The 15,778-nt window shown below is 44.7% G+C and overlaps 2 protein-coding genes across 12 annotated transcripts in view; both read right to left on the bottom strand.

Moving 5' to 3' along the window:
• The window catches only part of FBXL3 (F-box and leucine rich repeat protein 3), a 56,241-nt gene extending 55,572 nt beyond the window's left edge, over window positions 1–669 (bottom strand). The window contains exons 1-2 of one of the 3 annotated variants that reach the window (XM_042867113.1): window positions 465–669; window positions 131–262 (exon numbers count right to left, since the gene is read on the bottom strand). The gene's annotated coding sequence lies outside the window, so the exon portion shown is untranslated. The remainder of the gene's footprint in view (window positions 1–130; window positions 263–464) is intronic. The other 2 variants (XM_042867114.1, XM_042867111.1) reach the window with 2 other exon arrangements.
• A 10,114-nt stretch (window positions 670–10,783) lies between these two features.
• The window catches only part of MYCBP2 (MYC binding protein 2), a 157,254-nt gene continuing 152,259 nt past the window's right edge, over window positions 10,784–15,778 (bottom strand). For all 9 annotated transcript variants that reach the window (XM_042866506.1, XM_042866509.1, XM_042866508.1 and 6 more), the window contains 3 exons: window positions 12,766–12,873; window positions 12,413–12,578; window positions 10,784–11,585 (listed from right to left, as the gene is read on the bottom strand). In XM_042866506.1, coding sequence (XP_042722440.1) covers window positions 11,470–11,585; window positions 12,413–12,578; window positions 12,766–12,873 — 390 coding nt within the window. In that variant the 3' untranslated portion in view covers window positions 10,784–11,469. The remainder of the gene's footprint in view (window positions 11,586–12,412; window positions 12,579–12,765; window positions 12,874–15,778) is intronic.

A 15,778-nucleotide genomic window follows, 5' to 3' on the forward strand; every position in this document is an offset into this window, starting at 1 on the left:
ATCCGACCTGTTTTCCCAATCCTCTACTGTAACCATCACAAATTTCAAAGCAAAGTTGTCGACAGAAGTAGGAAAACAAACAGAATGACAGAAAAACAACCAACGCTATCAAACTACAGAGGTACAATACCCAGATGCACGACTCCTCGAGGCTCTCCAGACAAACCTCAACCCGTCACAGAAGCCTGCTTTTGAGTCTGACAGCCACCGACGGGCAGGAGGAGCACAGTACAAGCCCAACGCCGTCGGAAACGCTGAGCAACTTGCGGACAGAAAACAACGGCAGTAATTAAAAAACAAAAACAAACAAACAAACACCACTAAAAGCCGTGCACGGCTCCGGTTGCTCCTCCCTGTCCCAAGGAGGCTGTGAGGCAGCCCCAGCTGCCGCGACACCCTCAGCACCCGGCGCCGCCTCTGCCACGGGTGCCTCCGGGCCGGGCCACTCTCCCACAGCCGCTCACCTGGCGGCTCCCTGCTGCGCCTCTCATCAACCGGGGCTCGGACCGCGCCGCCGCCTCCACTCCGGCCACATGAGCCCCTCCACCGCAGCCGACCACCGACGCCTTCTTCGCGCAGCGGCACGTCCCGCTCGGCACAGCACGCCTCGTCCCACCGCTCCGCTGCACTCCCCCTTTTTCTCTCTCTGTTTACTTCGCGGCAGCGGAAGCGACGCAAGCCCAACCAAAATGGCGGCAGGGGACTGCGTAGTGCCGCGCCCCCTCCCGCCCCCAGGCGCCGGGGGGCGGGGCTGCCTGTAATGGCCGCCCCAACGGTCGCCTGCAGCCGTTAGGGGCGTGGGTGTACGCGCTCTGCGGTGCTCTGAGGGCGGGGGATGGAGGTGGAAAGCGCAGAGAAGTTAGCGAGGGCAACGCTGTGGAGGAGCCGGGTCTTCCCGAACCCGAATCTGTCCGTTATTTGAAAGCCCGATGTCAGGCTAGCCTTTGGGATTAATATAGTGGAGGAGGCTGAGCTGCTGGGAAAGAACTCCGTGGAAAAGGATCTGGGTGTTCTGGTGAACAGCAGGTTGGCTGTGAGTCAGCAGTGTGCCCTTGTGACCAAGAGATATCATTAAAGAGCATGGCCAGCAGGCCGAGGGAGGTGATTTTCCCCCTCTAATCTGCCCTGGAGGGCCCACATCTGGAGTACTGTGTTCAGCTCTGGATTCTGCAGCTCAAGAAAGACAGGGAACTTCTACAGAGTGCAGCAGAGGGCCACAAAGATGATCAGGGGCCTGAAGCATCTCCCTTATGAGGAAAGACTGAGAGACCTGGGCCTGTTCAGCCTGGAAAAAAAAAAAAAAAAAAAAAAAAAAAAAAGTCTAGGGGGTAATCTTATCAGTGGTTATAAATATCTGAAGTGTGGGAGTCAAGTGGGTAGAGACAGGCTCTTTTCAATGATGCCCAGCAACAGAACAAGGGGCAGCAAGCGAGAACTGGAACACAGGAGATTCCATCTGAACGTGAAGGAGAACGACTTTGCTTCGAGGATGACCTGGCACTGGATAAGGCTGCCCAGGGATGTTGTAGAGTCTCCTCCTCTGGAGATATTAAAAACTCACCTGGACGCTTTCCTTTATAACCTGGGCACCTGCTTCAGCAGCAGATTGGACTCAATGATCTCCAGAGGTCTCTTTCGACCCCTGCAATTCTGTGAAGCAAATATCAGTGAGTCCAGCAGCTCTCAGAGCGAAGGTCTTGGGGTACTGCCAAGAAGATAAAGTGATATAAAGTGATGACAGTCCTCCTTGGCTGTGAATGTTGGTGTGTTTCCCCTGCAAATGTGTTGCATTGCATACAGCACATTATTCAGTCTTGTAAGTGGCTGAAATTTTTAAAGTTGAGATTGCCAAAACATACAGAATTGTGAAATTGTTTCCACTCCTGATTTCCATCAGAGATTTCTTATAAATAGTTGGTTGTGGCCCAATGATTTCCCCCTCTTGAAGTGGTGTTGATACAGAGTAGCAGTTCCTCAGTGATCTCTGAGATGTCAGTGTCTCTCAGTTCCTCATGAAACAGCTCACATGAAAACATATCTCCAGCTTTGCTTACATGAAGGCTGTTAAAGATAAGCTTGATTGTTTGGTTTGTTTCTGTTACTTTTGATCTAGTTCCTTGATATTATTGGTGAGAGAAAAATTACTTGTATACAAACAGCAATTATTTCCCATGACAAACGATCATTTTAATATTGAAATTATATAATAGAATAATCATTTGTCTCAAACTCAAGATGTCCTGAGAGGTTTACTGTAGCTCAGCTATTATGATTCTATGTGTATTTGTCTAAGTCTTGGTGTCTAGCCTTCAGCTTTTCAGGAAAACTGGGTTGAGAGCTGAGTTATCTCCTTTAGAGTTAATGAGCAACTCAGTTATGCTTGTAATAGCTATGTGCTATATAATAGCTATGTGACTGCTGTGATGAAGTTCTGGTTCTGCAGAAAATGTCTTTTGAAAAGTGAGTGGAATGTCTTTTGGAAAAAAAAAATATTTTGGGGGGTCTGTATAGAAGACTCAGGAGATGTAACAGGGCTGCAATTTCAGTGTTTTGAGGTAACATTATTTTATAACCCATAATACACTGTGTGTAGGTACGATGACATACTGAGGGAGATTTATTGCACTGCTTTGCAGTTTTATTTTACTTACTGATTCTCAGAATTGAAAGTAGTTTGCTTCAATTCCTGTGCCCTTATTTCCTTTTCTGTAATTGCTTGTGTTTGTTTTAGGCACACTGTGTGTAGGAGGGGAAGAGAACATATGCAGAAGGAATCTGTGCATCACACTAGTTGGTGGTGTAGCAGCCAGAATCAGTGTGAACAGCAGCTGCAGCTCTGCATGGAGCCAATTCAGGTGCAGGATATGGTGGAAAGCACTGCAAACAGTGCCTGTAGTGACCGCTAGCAAGGCATAAGGATAGGGGAGCTTGCCAGGATTGAGTAAAAGAAACCCTAAGAGCAGCTGGTGGTGCAGGCATCTTCTTATGGCACCTGATGAGCACCTCAAGGCTGGCTCTGGGCAAAGACATTTTTATAGAGCTCTTGGATTCTGAGGTAGCACCTTTTTCTGCCAACCTCAACCAACTGGAACATGCGGCATGTATGGGACAACCAAGCGATCACACCTAGCCAGCACGGGTTCATGAAGGGCAGGTCCTGCATGACCAACCTCATCTCCATCTATGATCTAGTGACACATCTGGTGGATGAGGGAAAGGCTGTTCATGTAGTTCACTAGACTTCAGCAAAACTTTTGACACTGTCTCGCACAGTATTCACCTGCAGAAGCTGACAGCCCGTGGCATAGACAAGTACATTCTTGGCTAAGTAAGAACTGGCTGGAGGGCAGGGGCCAGAGAGCGGTGGAGAATGGAGTTCAATCCAGCTGGCAACCAGTCATGAGTAGTGCTCCGCAGAAGTCAGTGCTGGGGCCTGTCCTCTTCAGTATCTTTATTGATGACCTGGCTGAGGGCATTGACTGCACCCTTAGTAAGTTTGCAGGTGACACCAAGTTGGCAGGGAGTGTTGATCTGCCTGGGGGTAGGAAGACACTGCAGCAGAATCTGGACGGACTGGATCACTAGGCTGAGGCCAATGACATAAGGTTCAACAAGTCCAAGCAATAGGTCCTGAGTTGGGCCACAGCAGTTCCCAGCAACACTACAGGCTTGGGGCAGAGTGGCTGGAAGACTGTGTAGAGGAAACTGATCTGTGGGTATTGGTCAATGGTTGGCCGGATATTATGAGCAGTGTGCCCAGGTGGCCAAGAAAGCCAATGGCATCCTGGCCTGCATTAGAAATAGTGTGTCTAGCAGGAGCAGAGAGGTAATTGTGCCTCTGTACTCAGCTCTGGTGAGGCTGCACCTCGAGTACTGTGTTCAGTTTTGGGCCCCGCACTACAAGAAAGGCACTGAGGCCCAGGAGCATGTTCAGAGAAGGGCAACGAAAGTGGTGAGGGTTTTGCAGCACAGGTCTTATGAGGAGTGGCTGAAGGAGCTGGGATTGTTCTGGAGAAGAGAACGCTCAGGGAGACCTTATTGCTCTCTACAACTTCCTGAAGGGTGGTTGTGGTGAGGTGGGGATTGGCCTCTTTCTTTGTGTTATCAGTGATAGGACTGAAGTGAATGGTCTCAAGTTGTGCCAGGGGAGATTGAGGCTAGACTTTAGGAAATGCTGCTTTTCCAATACAGAATCACAGAATCACAAGGTTGGAAACGACCTGCAAGATCATCTAGTCCAACAGTCCAAAACAGTGGAATGGGCCACCCAGGGTGGTGGTGGAGTCCCCGATCTTGGAGGTGTTCAAGGAACATAAGAAATTTTGTGATGAGGGACATGGTTTAGTGGGGAAATACTGGTGATGGGTGGATGATTGGACTGGATGATCTTGGAGGTCTTTTCCAACCTTGGTGATTCTATGATTCTATGAGTTGTGTCTGGCTAGGAAAAAAAATGCAGATGTGAAAATAATAGAGTTGTAAGAGAGTTAAATAAGAATTAAGTAGACCAAAACCAACTATTATGAGGGTACTATGTGAGGCTTGCAAGAAGGACATAGGTAGCCCATTCCAATTTAATGAAGATACAAGTTGTGAAAAACATGGAGAGACTTGTGGGATATGGATGGCACACCTGGTCTGAGTTACTCATGACCACTTTATTCCTCGATAGACTACAGAAAAATACAGGAAAGACAAGCTTGTTTTTCATTTATGCCAAATGTTTTCCATTGATGGATATCATTAGAGAAGCTTCCCTTTTTATTTCAGTATGTCCATACAGGAAAGGTTTTCTAGGAGGCAGGAAGCATTTACACTGCTAGAATACAGTACTAGGGACTGTCAAAATATGTACACAGCATCTGTCACACACACAAAAAGCCAAATAGAACAGGAGCTGAAACTCACCCTTTTAAAAAAAGGAGCCAGCTGCAGATGAAATGGTCCTTAGAACAGAGGGTCTCAACCTAAGTCTTGTACACAGGACCTTCTGATGCTTCTCATGGGCCCAGAAAAATAAGAAGATAGATAGAACTAAGGATGAGTGACAGCAGGATGGAGTGTTGCCTGCAGCAGGTTGATTTCTTGGTATTGATGCCTGTGCTGCAGTAAGAGCTGGGGTGAATTGCTGTAAAAGGTTTCTCGGAACTCCTTGTCTGCATACATCTGTTGCTAGAGTCTATAGTGATTTTTTTTCCAGCTGGATAACTCTAGTGGCTTCTTCATCAGGAAAAGCTGTATCACTATTCCATGTTTTGTAGGACTACATAATAAAATTTTCATTTCTGATGCAGTAACATCTCAGCCTTGCTTTGAGCTGGATTTCAGTACAGATGGGCTGAGTGTGGTGACCTGTGCCAGTGACAACACACATGGGAGGTGAGCATTTCCATGGCACGGGCCATGGATCACCAGCTGAGAACAGTACTTGAGGCTTCTTCTGCAAAGGGATAGTGCCAGGTAAGGCTGACCTGACATGCTACCAGTAGAAGAGCTTTGTGTTTTACAGCAATTTTCTGTCCTGTGGGTCTTCCTGAAAAACAGTTTAGCTGTCTCTGACAGCAGGTGAGGAATTAATTAGATTAGCAAGATAGCAATTGTGAAATTAAAATCCCAAACAGGTTAATTGCTAAGAGAGGGCTGGCATTTGTGTTAGGATTGAATGCCTTGGTAACTAGGTAGTGAAAGAGGGTACCTTGGCTCCTGCACGGACATCCTAATGCAGGTTGCTGGTGTTGCTGCTCCTTGACAGAGTCCACTGACAAAACCTGCCTCTGAGCAAGTACTTTTAAAGGGCTGTCATACAGGTTCACCAGTCATGTTTCTAAGCCTGTTAGGAATTACTAAGATGGCGTATTACTACTGGTGGACTGTACCCTGCCCATCACAGTGAACCATCTGAATCTGCAGGCATCCAGGCATCTCCCCATTACGGGGTAAGCATTGTTTGCATTGCAGTGTGTTTGGTGCCCACCTTCCTTCTTGCAAAGGCTGGCAAGTTGGGGAGGATAATGCTGGAGAGAGCCAGGAATGTGGCTTTGTGGAGCGGAACTCCTTTATGGGGCAGCTGACTAAGCAGAAAGGATAAACTGCATGAGCGGGCGGGCACAAAGGCACAGCATGCTGACTCAGAAATGAACCTTCAGAAGGGAAGGTGGAAACAGTAGATGCTGAGAGCTCCTGTGGGCTAAGGATGCTGAAATGACTGAGTCCAACCCTCAGGCAGCAACCTCCTTCTCCTTCTACAACTGGGAACTGGGTAACCAGAGGGGTAGACAAGGGAAAGGCTGTTGACGTAGTCTATCTAGACTTCAACAAAGCCTTTGACACGGTCTCTCACAGTATTCTCCTGGGGAAACTGGATGCCTGTGGCCTGGACAGGTATACGACATCCTTATAACAAAGCTGAGGAAGTGTGGGATAGATGAGTGGACAGTGAGGTGGGTTGAAAACTGGCTGACTGGCAGAGCGCAGAGGGTTGTCGTTGGTGGTGCAGAGTCCGGTTGGAGGCCTGTAACTAGCGGTGTTCCTCAGGGGTCGGTGCTGGATCCGGTCTTGTTCAACATCTTCATCAATGACCTTGATGAGGGGATAATGGCCACCCTCAGCAAGTTTGCTAATGATACGAAGTTGGGAGGATTGGCTGACACGCCTGAAGGCCGTGCTGCCATTCAGCAAGACCTGGACAGGCTGGAGAGCTGGGCAGAAAAAAAACGGATGAGGTTTAACAAAAGCAAGTGTAGAGTATTGCATCTGGGGAGGAATAATTGCATGCACCAATACAGGCTGGGGGATGACCTGCTGGAGAGGAGCTCTGCAAGTGAGGGACCTGGGTGTCCTGGTAGATGACAGGTTGGCCATGAGCCAGCAGTGTGACCTTGTGGCCAAAAAGGCCAATGGCATCCTGGGATGCATTAAAAAGAGCGTGGCCAGCAGGTCGAGGGAGGTGATCCTCCCCCTCTACTCTGCCCTGGTAAGGCCTCATCTGGAGTGCTGTGTCCAGTTCTGGGCTCCCCAGTACAAAAAAGACAGGGATCTCTTGGAAAGAGTCCAGCGGAGGGCCACAAAGATGGTGAGGGGCCTGGAGCATCTCCCCTATGAGGAAAGGCTGAGTGAACTGGGTCTGTTCATCCTTGAGAAAAGAAGACTGAGAGGGGACCTGATCCAGGTCTATAAGTATCTAAGGTGTTGGGGGCAGAGTGGCGAGGACGGACTCTTTTCAGTGGTGAATGGTGACAGGACAAGGGGAAACGGCCGGAAACTGCAGCATAGGAAGTTCCACACAAATGTGCGCAAGAACTTCTTTACAGTGAGGTGACGGAGCACTGGAACAGGCTGCCCAGGGAGGTGGTGGAGTCTCCTTCTCTGGAGATGTTCAAGACCTGCCTGGATGCCTACCTGTGTGACCTGGTGTAGGGAACCTGCTTTGGCAGGGGGGTTGGACTTGATGATCTCTGGAGATCCCTTCCAACCCCTACAGTTCTGTGATTCTGTGATTCTGTGGTGGAGTCGCCATCCCTGGTAGTGTTCAAGAGGCGTCTGGATTAGGAGCTATGAGATACGGTTTAGCGGCTTGTGGGAGGACAGTTGGACTAAATGATCTTGTAGGTCCTTTCCAACCTTGTGATTCTATGATTCTATGATTCTGTGATTTTCCTCCAATGCCAAAGGATGGTGCTCGTTCATGCAAGTAGCTGCAGTGATAGAAGCCAAGCTACAAGCAGGTAGCTTCATGAGGGATTCATGCAAAATGGAGGCAGTTTGGTGCAGGGGCACCAAACAGTACAGAACAGTAATGGGCTGCAGGTATAGCTCAGGGTCCTGGGGCCTCCACCATTGCAGCCCCAACTGAATGGAGCTCTCACAGGCTGGTTTGCCCCTCAGCCATCTGTGGGTCTGTAGTAGCAGAGCTGGGTTGGTGATGTCACTGTTGCCAGAACAAACCATATGTTAGCTGTTGGAACTGTGAATAAGTGACCCACTAATGCTACACTTGTCATACCAGTTTTGTCGTCCTTGTAGAGCCCTGTTTACTGTGTGCTTTTACTTATGGCTAACTCAAGGGGTCTGTGTAGAAAAAAAAAATACACTGTTTATAAGGTTTTCAGTCACCAAACCCTGAAGAAACAGTTGCATCCAAAGTACTCAAAGTACTCCTAAGAGTTGTGCTCCAGACACCTCACCAGCTTTGCTGCCCTTCTCTGCAGATGCTCCAGGGCCTCAATGTCTTTCTTGTAGTGAGGGGCCCAAAATTGAACACAGTATTCGAGCTGCAGCCTCACCAGAGCTGAGCATAAGGATGATCACCTCTGTGCTGACTACAGGAGCAGCACTATGACTGTTGGGCCTTGATGGTGACTGGTTAATTGTGCCGAGTTAACATTTACTGTAATTGGTGTGTGCTGAGGAAGTAAATACACCCGTGAGTTAAATAAATGACGTGTAAGCCAAGCTGAGGACTCAGCTTGGCTGCAGCAGAACTGCAGCACGGTGTGCAAGCAAGAACTGAGTGCTTCCATTGCATGGGCTGTGGAACAATAGCTGACAGAAAAGCATGTGAGACTGCTGGGAAGGTACACAGCCATCTCACTGTGTGCTGAGCTGATTAGTGGCTTGCGTTGACATCTGGCTATAATCAGCAGCTGAGATTGGCGCAGGGGGGAGAGGTGGTGACGTGAGTGTCTGGCACTGCATAGGAGAGGAGCATCCAGCGGTCTGTATGTCAGCATGGCAGCTGAGCTCTGCCTGAGAGCCTACCCCTCACACCTGACCGTGCCTTGTACCTGGGAGAAGGAATCAAAGAGGGGCAGTTGTGTTGGGCGAAAACATTTCAACACTGCCTGTCCCTCACTCAGTCCAAACCTCTGTATAAAATGAATGTGGCACATTGTTTGGCATTCCTTTCCCAGCTGAAATATCTTTTTCTTAAATTAATTATACTGTTATTCTAAAATGGAAGGCTGAAAATCTCAAAAATGGAATTCAAGTGTAACTGCAGTGCTATACTTGGAAATTTTCTAAAAATGCTCAACTTGTCTACTCTGTAATAATTGTGCAATTCCAGGCTGCATGGACCTGTCTCAAGAACTTATGCAGCAATCACATGGCCTGCCAGATTCTCACACCCGATAGGTTGGAGCAGTGTCCACTGAAAACACTGACTGAGAATAGATTGGGAGGGGCCAGCAGCTCTAATTCCTAACAGCTAATAAAAAGGCAGCATAATAATAGGTTGCACCACATTCCATTTTGATACTTTTCCTCATCTTCTATCTCATCAAAGGAAACCAGAGGGACTGGGACCAAGTGAAGGAAGATGAAGAAAGGTGGTGCACACATCTAAGGCAATGTTGTGTTGTTTTTAAGTTGGGGAAGTGAAAATACTCAGGGCTTATTCCTTCTCTGGGTAGAGCCAATAACTGGCTGATGGGTCTGCTCACAGCAGACTCACCTAACTGTACAGCATAATCTTAAGTTCACCTTACCCTTTCATACCTCTTGAAGAACTTGCAGCTCTGGAAAGAACAAGGCTAGCTCAGCTTTCTTTCTTCTGGTGTGTTAACTTCCACTGAGCACAAATGCCCTGAATTTCTGACTCCCTCTTCTGTTTCCTGTCAGTAGTCCTGGTTACTACTTTTTGTGCTGTCACTTCATGGCACAGAGTAGAGAATAATGGAGGCATCTTAGAGAGGAAGGAGAGGCAGTGAGAGGAAAAGCTGAAAAATTCACTGTTAACCTCACTGGTGTACAGGAAGAGAATCCTAAAATGGAGAAATAGTCATCAGAAAGCAATGGAAGGAAAAAAAGGGCTTGTCTATAGTGGATAAGGACAGAAATAAGAATCTGAGAGTCCTCGTGAAGAGCAGGAAAACAGTGACATGAGAGTTTGCGTATGGGCAAGGGAAAGTTTAATCTGAACAGTATGGCAGGGACAGTCATAACAAATACACTTCTACCTTCTGTCCTTCATATTCCTCTCATTGCACTCTAATCACTGGTTTGATATCACTGGTATAAACCACCCAAATTTATTGCAATACCTGTGAAACAACAATTATATTAATTCTGATAACCCCAAAGCACATTTCTAGTATAATGAGGAGTCCTTAAGAACTTCATTCTGCATCTTTCAGCCTTCATCTACCAATCTGAAGTGACTTGGGTTGTTCAACAGGAGTTCATTGGTTGTAGAAACAAGATTATCAAATAATGAGTAATCAATGTATGTTTTCTAGTAAAGACAATCAGTCTTCTTAAGGTCCGTAGTGGTTCTCTGAAAATATCTGGCAATATTTAAAAATGACTGTCAAACCTCGGGGCACAATGTCTACCTTTTACCTCTCAGAAAGTGTTTTCACACAAGACTAGAGAAAGAGCTGGTGTTGTATTTACAAAAGAAACAAAGCCAGCAAGACATTACCAGCCAATAAAGGCAGAAGAACACTTCAAAGACATAAACCTTTTATATTTTTCATGTCCTGTCACCCTCCCAGAAAATCTGCCTGGTGCTGAAGGCTGGGATATCCAGGCTTCAAAACACTGCTTCTATTTCGGACTGCAGAGGTGGTTGTGATGACTTCACCTAACTATAAAGATGCACATGTTAGTCATCTGCATCCGAGCTATTCAGGTGGCAACTCTCTTACACTGAGATGGAATGAACCATATCTTAGAACTGCCCGTTCTTTTTAGAAGAATCTTCTGAAGTAAATATGAGGAAAAAATCCCTTGTTTTAGAAAACGGTTCTGAAAATTAAGACTTACACATTTGTTAGACTTTCACTGTATAAAAATGTACAGTGGCTTTATTGACATGTACATTCCATTGTGTTTACAGCTGCGAGATATGAGGCACACTCAGTATTGCACTTCATTAAAATTTCAGGCTCAAACATAACCCAGAAGTTTAAATGAAACTGCTGTTGTAACTTAATTCTTATACAGGACAAACATTGATACCTTTATATACAGCATGATACTTGTTACATTTATGTCTTCCTAACACAATTTTTTTTTAATAACAGTCTAGGAAATAAACCAGAATATTCTTCTTTCCCATCCCCACTTGTGATGCGTTACAATTGTACAAGATTACAAAAAGTCAGTATACAATAATCAATATTTTTTTCTTTCTCCTGAAAGCCATCATCATTCATAGTCCACAGACACACAGATCCTTTAATAGCAATTATTTATTTGTAAATGTTCAATGTTTCCTAGCCGATGACTGTAATGGCCACATGCAAACACCTCACAAGTTTTGATGTCTCGGTTCAAAAAAATGTCAACTTCTCACAGCAAGAATTATGTACATGGTTTTGGCATCCTTCTTGCACTGCAAATTGTTCCTTTTACCTGGGTTATGGAATGGTCCCATCCTCATCCCAACTGGACTTTATTTTTAGGACATTTGAGGGATGAGGACACCTATTTTGCTCTGCTTTTTTTTTTGTTTTGTTTTTAAAAAGTCTAAAAAGTGTGAGCATTTCTGCAAACTCCACAACCCAGAGCAAATTCTTCACCGGTAGGTGGATGGACAACATGAAGTGGACATTCGGTTCCTTCAAGTTGTTTACCTTTGGGACCTACAGTGAATATAAGGGAGAGGGAAAAAGAGGTGGAGGGGGGGAGGGGTCAGTGCTTGCAGACTCAGTAGAAACAAACATATGATCTTCAAAAACATATTAAGTGAAAGTAATATAGAATCATGGTATCACCAAGGCTGGAAAAGACCTCCAAAATCATGGAGTCCAGCCAACCACCTACCACAAATATTGTGTACTATACGTTACTTATATATAGATGAATATATCTTAGCCTTTATTATTCATTCCTTACAACTCATAAGGAACAGCAGATAGAAAGGTGCTTTCGCACAAACTCAAGCAAGAAGTCTAAAGGTTTAACAGGCAAAGAGAAATACAGCCATTCACTTCAGTCAAGAACTGTTAGTTCTCTACGAGTTACATCACACACTACGTACATATCTAAAGGGAAAAGACCAAATTGCCATGTAATTAAAAGAAACAGGAAAGGCAAAAAGTTTACAGGAAGAAGTAACTGAAACAAATTTCATTAAATCGATACTGTGGAAAAAAATAATTGCACAATCTAGAAGTGAAACCAGTAAGTATGAGCAAGAGTTGTACTCTGCAATCAGAAGTAATGTTAAAGTGACATCTCATTTCTTTTTTGTTTACTTCTTTTATGTAAGTATCTTAATAAAAAAATCATGAAGGCATCCATAGAGGAAACACATTCCAGCATTACTGCACTTACAGAATTTAAGATTTGTATGATTGATCTCGTGATATTCCTCGAAATTATCATCAAGGAGAAATAAGAACATCCATTAGAACTAATCACTTATTTCAGAATTTAGTTAGGTAAATTTGCTTTGTAAAAATACTACCTGCAGGACAGTGTGGGAGTTCTTCTTTAGGGATGCTTGTCATTCTTTGGAAATCATCATGGCAAGCATTGCAAAAATGTGTTGTCCCGAAACAGAAAAAAACAGCAACTGAACAGCAGTAGCGACATTTATACTCTAAGAAATCTGTACCGTGTTTGGGACACATCTAAATAGAAAGAAGATAAGCACTGTTAAATGACATAACAATGCTGTAACAATCCAACCAATACATTTCAACATTTTGTAGTATATATGTGCTACAATACATATAATTGTGAATGACAGTCAATTATTGTATGGCTCACATACTCTTTGGAATTAAATAATAGGACCAGTATGCGCTCTTTGCTTACCTGAGCCCTTGAAACATCAGAGCATGCACCACAGATAAGCTCTCTTGGATCATAGTCATCTCCTTGTCCAGCCTCGGCATCACACCGAGCTTCACCACCAAAATACGCCTAAATTTGGTATAGGAACAATAGGACATTAAACAACAGACAACTATTATTTTAACTAAACCAACCTTATTGGAAAAATGATGAATAAAGGTGATTACCACTGTGCCCACTATCTTGAATAACTGCAATTCCATACATATTTTTTTAGGTGTTCAGACAAGAACTCTCAATCTCAGGACACACAAGATCAAAAACCACACAACACACTCTGCTCTATGCAAGTGAATGCAAGAGATGGCTTTTGAAACAGCGTTTGGATGTTATACAGACAGGACGGAGGCTGGAGACAACAAAGATACCTTCTACCAGGACAGCTTTCTATCAGCTGAAGGGAATATCAGTTTTTATGCTCATGTGGGATCCTTTATAATTAGAATGTTGCTATTTTCTATAAATCCATTATAATTTCTCATATTATTCTAGCAAGACACATCAAGCACTAAAATGCACCAGGTAAGACAGCCAACTCTGAATTTCTTCATATACTGAAGTATTTTCTCATGGGGTGGTGAAATGAGGTGAAAAGTAACACCTTTATCTCCTTCATTATGATCTTATTTGCTAATATATAGAATTCTAAATAGATCTTTTGCTCTTAGCTTTCCCTGGTTTTTGCTGTGATGGTTAGAGCTGTATGACTGTAAGAGGTTAGGGAAAGTGGTCTCAAGGCGAGTATGAGGAAGCAAAAAAGTAAGCAGCCCACCTTCCCCCAAATGCTGCAAATTAAAAGGGATATTCCCAAGGGATGAAAATTAGGGAATTAGGTAGAAATTCAGGGTGAGCAGGAGCTGAAGGAAGGAAAAGAGTCAGAAGTTAGACAGTTGAAAGTTACCATTAAGACACACGCATACAGCATGAAAGGGAACAACGAGACACGAGGAGAAAAAGAGGGAAACAACTGAAATACACTGAAATAGTGAGCATCAAATGTTGGAAACAAAGTATAACAAAAACATGAACTGGAATAAAAGCTGGAGAAAGGATGAAGAGAGATTGTTTTCATTAAGGAAGACCAAGAAAGTTCCCATTGTTTCTTTCATCTGATTCTGATTTTAGTGCTTATCTAGGGCATCTAGACCTATGTGTAAATGGAGATAAGGTCCCTCTGGTACATGTAAAGGACACGTTAGGAAAAGCAGTTTGGGTCTTTCCAGCTTCTGGGAAGGGCAAAGCGCTTCATGGAACTGTTTCTGTCCAGGGATCTGGGTCCACCTGGTGGTGATGAAGAAAAAATGGGGATGTTCAATGAGTACCTAAAGAGAATTTGATACTGGGGGAGTGCAGTCAGTAATGCCATGTATATGTATGTGTGTGTGTTTAATGTTTAGTGATTGTGGTTTGTTTGTATATATTAAGCATGATGTAGTGATATGGAATAAGGGGTGGAATGTCACGGTTTTATGATTTTTGGTTATTGGTATTCCACATCATAACATCATGTAGTACACTGGGAGTTGAAGAGTTAATGCTGCAGCTCTGGCCGCTTGTCCAGAGGAGAAGAACTACATATCCCGGAAGACTTTGCGTTCATAGAGGAGATATGACCCCTGGCAAGGTCACCTGATTTCCTTTTTTCCTTTGGCTCTCCTCCTTGCTGTTCGATACAACTGTGCATCTCACCTCAGTGTTATGTTGAGGCATCTCCATCTTTTGGACACTTTCTCTCATTGTATTTATTTGCTTCAATTCTAACTATATTGCATTATAGTGTGTTATCTTGCATTCCGATACCATATTTAGTAAATCAGATAATTGCCGCTGTTTTTAATTACTCGGGGTCCCTGTTTCCCCTTTCCAGAGGTGCAGATCTATGTATCCCTCTGCCCTACTAGTCACAGAACTGGGCCAAACCAGTCCATAAACTATTGACACATCAGTCCTCTGTGAACAGCAGGTCTAACAGGGTACCTTCCCTGGTATGCTCTCTGCATATATCAGCTGCATTAGGAATTTATCTTCCACACATTTAGAAACCTACTAGACCGTTTAGTATGTGCTGTATTTCCAGCATATATCAGGGAAATTTGATGTCCTGCATAAGAACAAGGACTGGTGATGGTGCAACTTCTGCCAGCTGCTTGTAGAACGCCTCATCCGTCTCTTTATCCTGGTTAAGCGGTCTATAACAGACCCCCACCAGGATGTCCACCTTGTTAGCCCTCGCTGATCCTTACCCATAGATATTATCATTTCCAGCCCCAAGCTCAACAATATCAGAGCACTCTAATACAGAGAGCCACACCAACACCCCTCCTTCGTATCTAGTTTAAAGCCCTCTTAATGAACCCTGCCAGCTCCTGGGCTAGGATATGGTTCCCCCTTTGAGACAGATGAGACCCTCTGCAGCCATCAGGACAGATGCCAATTAAACCACACCATGGTAAAAACTAACAAACAAACAACAAATTACTGTGATTGCACCAGCCTCTCAGCTGTGTGTTTATGAGATGGATTTTCCTGCTCCTCTCAATATCCCTCCCTGTCACTGAAGGGATAGAAGAAAATACAACGTGTATGCTCGCCCAGTCCCCCAAAGTCCTGTTTGATCATCCTCAGATTCCTCTCAGAAACTTCATCGCTGCTGGCCTGAACTATCAATAAAGGATAATATTCAGAGGAGTGAATCAGACCAGGAAGTTTCCTAGAAATATCCTTGACCCAGGCCCCAGGGAGACAGCACACTTCACTTCAGGTAGGGTCAGAGTGACATATATGGCCCTCCCTTCCTCTCAGCAGGGTATCACCACCCTTCTGTCCTTTTTGGTGGAGGCAGTCTTGAGATGTGGAGTCAATTACCTCACTCTAGACAACCTCAGGGTGGATTTCCCACCACATCCTCACTTACCACTTACCTCAAGTTTCAGAGCCTCAAACGTATTACATAGGGGCATCTGTGGAACCAAGG

The sequence above is a fragment of the Lagopus leucura genome, unplaced genomic scaffold (genome assembly GCF_019238085.1).
Source record: "Lagopus leucura isolate 7727_CA_CO unplaced genomic scaffold, USGS_WTPT01 Super-Scaffold_100001, whole genome shotgun sequence".
Classification (NCBI taxonomy): domain Eukaryota; kingdom Metazoa; phylum Chordata; class Aves; order Galliformes; family Phasianidae; genus Lagopus; species Lagopus leucura.